The 6,000-nt window shown below is 45.8% G+C and overlaps 1 protein-coding gene across 1 annotated transcript in view; it reads right to left on the bottom strand.

The window, feature by feature from the left end:
* Nucleotides 1–4,958: 4,958 nt before the first annotated feature.
* Nucleotides 4,959–6,000, bottom strand: part of LOC139300751 (protein shisa-8) — an 81,192-nt gene continuing 80,150 nt past the window's right edge. The window contains 1 exon segment of the mRNA XM_070923931.1: nt 4,959–5,458. Coding sequence (XP_070780032.1) covers nt 4,959–5,458 — 500 coding nt within the window.

Here is a 6,000-nt window from a genome sequence, read left to right as displayed (position 1 = left end):
TCTGGAAGCACTTTCCATTGGTCAAATGAACTTTTTTTTTTGTTTTGATTTTGACAGGAGCTTAATCCTTGAAAAAACACAGTACAAAAAACAAACCGACAGAAAACAAAGAAACAATTGAACCATACACCATAATCTATATATTGCTAGGGATCATGGAGCCCAAGTATGTCTACCAGGTTGCATTCAGATAACCTGCAGTAGAATACTTGCATTGTTTCTTTTATAGAGAGGAAGTTTTACAAACAACAGTCAGTTGGCTCTGAGATGAGCGAGTGACGCCATAGTCTGTCATTAATCAGGAGAGATTGAGTAAACGCACTCTAAGCTGATGATCCAAAACAGTCTCAGCATTCTCACTGTTTTGGATGTTTAAGCATCAGTTAGGTGTACTCAGTTTCTCCTGATTCAAGGCTTTTGGTCCTGTTTCGTACCACAAAGTTGTGGACATTGTATGGAAGATATAATTAGTGTTACACCTCTGTGGCTCTGTCTTGTTTCGTGTGTATGTGCGTGTATGTTTGTGCGTGTGTTCAGGTATTTACATTGTCCCCAACAGAGGCGAAACTGTGGCTCATCAGAGGTCTAATTTATTCAGCTTTGCCAACTGTTTCTTCAGGCAGTCCTCCGCCTGAAGGGAGTCATAGAAGTCCATCCAGCATTGAAGAAATAAAATCTGGATCTGGACGCCTGGCCACAGGGAAATTAACACAGGGAAATTTTCCAGCACATCAGCACAATTGTTTCTTCTGATTGTGGCACCTCTGATGCATGTCTCCCAAAGAGCAAGAGGATGTTCAAGAATCAGCCATTCACAGTGCTCGTCAGCCAATCATTGTGAGCCATGCCAGCCAACAAAAGTTGAGGAAAGTTGAGAAGAAGTTGTGAGTCTCTGTAAGTTTGCTGGTAGCCTGTCCTCGGGCTCTGTTTGTCCTGAAGGACTCACTGTAAGACTCCACTCTTTAATTGTAAATCCTGGAGCGAGTGTTGCCATTGTGTTGAACCTCCAGTGCTGTTTGTTCGCGCTAGCATCCCAACCCCAGAGGTCAGCCAGTGTTATAAGAGCATGAAAGGGTCCCGTTCCTCCGAGACCCAAACACAACAATAGCTTTGATGTCGAAATTGTGCGATTCAGAGCAAAGACCAACTTCCCCTTTCAGCTACAACGCTTTTGAGAGCTGGTTGTTTGCGTACATCAGAGAGATAAAACCCAGAATTAATGTTTTCAGACGACCCAGACAAATCCGAATGAAAAACAACCATTGCCATATCAGCTGTGTCCATGCAACCCCATTTCTCTTTTTTGTCTCATCTCCTTCATCTGCTCCCAAGCCCTCTGCAGAGCCCGTTATTTTGCTCAGCTCTCCCTTTGGTTTCAACACCCGCACCCTCATTAGCACCCACCCCTAAACTCTGAGGAGGGCTCCAGACAGACGGACGGACAGAGAGATAAGGATAGGGTGAGGATGGTTGGGCGCTTATTGCTTTACTGACGCATATTGCTTGTTTACTCGCTGTCATTCCTCGTTTGTTCTCAACCTCTAATGCATTCCGAGTGATTAAGGACAGACCCCACAGAATATTTTGGTAGGGCTTTTAGAGGCCAGAAAACTTTTCATATGAAGTGACCCACTTAAAGTGTGGCACCTCGTGGGAATAGAAGTCAAAGAGACAGGGAAGCCATGGAGAAGAAACCTGCTGTAACATGGTACATTACATACTGTGCAGTGCTGGCAAGAGCATACGCGCAGATGTGTTTGATGCATATTCACGCCGTGCATATCCCATTGATGCTTTTGTATTCATGATCCCCCATTCTCTGCTGATCCCTTATTACAAAAGCATGCCAGCAGCTCCGAGCACCACTCCAACAGCTTGCCTTACAGGTTTTTCACATCTTGGAGAGGTAAAGTGGAGAAGCCATCGCAGCATTACAAACAAGCATTATATTGCTACTTCATTCTCTCTCGTTAAAGTTTTACTTCGTTGCTCATTTCATTTGTGTACGTTTGCAGCTCCATAAAATCGAGATGCAAATTGGGGAATTTGGCTGAGTGGCATCTCGCCTTGGAAGGAAAAAAAATCAATGGATTCAAAAATTAAAATCTCTTTTACATAAAATCCACTTGGTTCAGCTTTGAGGTCTCCAGATGTGAATAATATATTGCAAAGCATCTGGTCATTCGTGTCCCTGCCTGTGTTTGTGGATGCTAGTTTGTTTTTGTTTCCTTTTGAGTGCGAGTGTAATCATGCTCGAGTTCGCTCGCATGTGTGTTAGCGTGATGGTGTATTAGGGAGTAAATCTGGAGTCTGCCACGCTGTGACTGACTCTGTCATTAATTATAGTTCTCTCTCCCCACACACACACACACACGCACACACGCACACATGCACACATGCACACATGCTGAGGACCCAGTGAGAATATCATGGTTTACAACAGCTTGGAGCACCGGGTACCAAACACCAGACAAGTGCTTGGTACCCATCGCTCAACCCTCCATGGACATGGATGCACAGAGGGAGGTCGGGGGGGTAGATGACACTCTGCTAGGAGGCTGCTAGGGAGCAGAAAAAAAGAGAGAAAGAGCGACAGAAAGAGAGAGGGAGCGAGAGAAAGTGCTAAATAGTGTGTGACTCTGGAAAGCGCTGCTGTTTGATTAGGTTCCACCACCTGTCTGATGTGCTATAGCATGTGCCAGGCATATGCACTGCGGCATAGCTGGTGTCCTCATGATAACAAATGAAGGTGAATTCAATCAGTGAGTCAGGCTGGCTGTTGGACTGTTCTGTGCGGTGGGGGAGGAGGAGGAGGGATATGTTGAAGGCTCAAAGTAATATTGAATCTGTCGACTGAAGCCATCAATAGCTATAGTTACTTGAAAAATGTAATATATTACTCACTGAAAAAGTAATTACTTTACTAATTACTCGTCAGCAACATTAATTACTCGTTACATTACTTTTGTCACTCAGCCCAGCTCAGTCAAAGGCGCATTTATAAACTGTGGTATATTTCATCCTGCTGTATTTCCCATAAATGCGTCCATTTAGAGTGTTGGGGAGTGAGGACGCACAACAACATGTATCAGGGCAAACTGCACAAGCCTCTTGAAGCTTTCCAAATAAACATGATGTCCGCTTGAATCATTTCAAACGCTTGTGTCTGAGTCTGAGCAAAAGTAGGAGTTAGGAGTCAGCGGGAGGTGCATCACTCCTCCTGGACAAGTCTGTCCACTGAATGCAAAGAGACCAAATTGATATCAACTCTTCATCAAACTTCAAATTGTCAAAGTAATGGAGCATTATTGGGATTAGTAACAGTAACGTGATTCCTGCATTTTAAATTGTAACCACTATTTGTTACTGAAAGACGTAATCCCAAGACTGTAACACGTTAACTAAGACAGCTTGACCATTTTTATGCCAGAGAAACTGGATGTGTTTACTGTGTTTGAATGTATTTCAAGCAGATGTCACGTGGGTCTTTGTTTAGGTGCAGGTCATTCATTTGTACATGTTAAAGTACTTCATTTACAGGGAGTGAAGTAAATTGCAAAGTGGTTTCAGCCTCTCAGATTATGTTAGCATTGCAGCAGTAAACACATGCATCAAACAGCTGCGCTTAGGAAATAGCCATGCTGGGAAAAGGTGCTCCAGTAACGCATCATTGCTTTTTCTTCCTACGTCTAGAAACACTTCATAATGTTAATTATTAGTGTTTGATTATCGATAATCATGTCTCTGCAAACGTACGGATCTATCACCTGAATAAAGTAGTGGATCTTGGAGGATGTACATATGTACATAACGCCTGGACCAATACACAGCATTGGCTGACATTCGTCTGACTCAAACTCAGAGTCATATGTGAAAGCCTGTGTGGAGCAGAGAGGAAGAGAGAATGCGATGACTTTGTAATGACCTCTCTGGATACAAGGACTCCTTTGCTCTTTTTCTAGGCATCGTGACACATCCTGGGATTTCTTTAGAGGTAAACATCCACAGCAGCACAAAAGACGGCGCCTGAAACGAGCAGCTCAACAAGCCGTTACAAATAACAACAAGAGAGTTTGCTTATTCGCTTCCCCAGTTTCTGAGGATCGGTGTGTCGAGAGTTGGCTTGTGTGTCAGTGGGGGGTGGGGTGGGGGTGCCTGTGGTCTCTGACACTGCTGGGAACCTTCTGTAGTTTTTGACAAGCGTGTAGTGTGTGTGCGTATGTGTGTGTGTGTACATGGTTCAGATCCTTCTCATCTCATTTGCCCCTGGAATGAGATGAATAACCACTCCTCCCCCTCCCACCCCCACGCCGCCCTCCTCTCTGGTATGAATAGCCAGGCTGATATCTCACTCTCCGGAGGGGCTGGAGGGCAATGGGAGCTGACAACACAATGGCATTGTCTCTGCTGATGGGGAGCCAAAGTCTTAGGGGAAGCGCTACCCTACCAGCTCTCTCTGACAGTCTCCGCAAAAAATGGGTAGAGTGCGTCTGGGCTCGTTTGTGGGGTAAACAGTGTCTGTGTGTGCGGTGGAGTGGTGCTACACAGCAGCGCAGAGTGTCATTGAGGTGCGAGCGGGGGGGTTGAGAGGAGAAGGAGGAGAGAGCTGTGCCAACACACTGAGAGGCCACTCAATTATTTAGAAGAGCCGCCGGGTTCAAAGAGTCACAGCCAGCACCTGCCAATCCGCCACCTTCACAGCTTATCTGCTGCTGCTGTTTTCGATCCAGTTTTTCTTAAAAGTACACAAATGTCACACACATTATTATTATTATTATTGTTGTTGTTGTCAACAATGATGAAGAAAATGCAGAGTTAAAAAAAATTCAGATTATACACGATATTTGCTCGTTCCCCTCTCGCCCGTAATATTACGGCTGTGGATATAAAAGATATCTGAGCATTTCTTGCTTACAGCTCCACTTGGCTCCCTCCTCTGTCTGTTCACCCTCCCATGTTCAGACAGTGACCTCTGTCTTGCTGTTGGTGGGCAGTCCCTTGTGCCTGGGGTTCATGTGCGGCGAGTGGCCGTAGCCCAGCGGCTGCGAGAAGAGCTCGGGCAGCGTCTCGATGCTGAACTGCCTCTTGTTGGAGTAGGCCTGGCGCCGGCTGTTCTGCTGGTGCAGCGGCTGGTGGTGCTGCTGCTGGATGGGGTGGTGCGGCTGCTGCCCCTGGAGGCCCATGTGGGAGGCCACCGGGTGCTGGATGTGGCTCTTGCTGGGGTCCCATGCTTTGAAGGCCGAGCTGGAGGTGAGCGGGTGGGTGTTGGTCTTGGAGATCTTAGGCTTGGGGATCTGAGAGGTGTTGATGGTGATGGCCAGCGGCGCGTGGATGTCCGGCGGCGGGAGGAAAGGCTTGTCCTTGGGGTGGAAGTTGATTGGCTGGAAAGTGGGAGGGGACTGGCGGTGGGTGTAATCTACCATTGGATAGCTCTTGTAGTAGTCTCTTGCAGCCGTGTCTGTGTGATTGGAGAGACAGTGGAGGAAGGGAAACAAAGAAATGGTTAAATTATGATGACGAAAAGACAACTAGTGATATATATAATAATGATGAGCAGCAGTATAATTCAATGATAAGTAGCAGGTTTACATTTGAAAATGAAACATCACACACACACACACACACACACACACACACACACACACACGCATTATATATTCATTCTGACCCTTAGTCAGACGCCTCATCTGGTTATAGCCACACAGAAACATCACAACACATACTGTATATCTATGTACACACACATGTACACAAACACACACATACACACACACACACACACACACACATTTCACATATACACATTCCAGGCAAATCTGTCAAATCTGTCAGGTAAGCACATAAAGAATAAGCCGAGGCAGAGACGATGAATCCCGCAGGGTGTACAGGACAGTATGTGTGTGTCCATGAAGATGTGAGTGTTTGTACCATGTTTATGTTTTTGAGCATTGAACTGTCTTTGCACTGACCATGGAGTTAAAAATACCAACAGCACCAGAG

Source organism: Enoplosus armatus, chromosome 17 (assembly GCF_043641665.1).
Source record: "Enoplosus armatus isolate fEnoArm2 chromosome 17, fEnoArm2.hap1, whole genome shotgun sequence".
Classification (NCBI taxonomy): domain Eukaryota; kingdom Metazoa; phylum Chordata; class Actinopteri; order Centrarchiformes; family Enoplosidae; genus Enoplosus; species Enoplosus armatus.
This window is presented reverse-complemented; position numbering and strand designations above follow the sequence as displayed.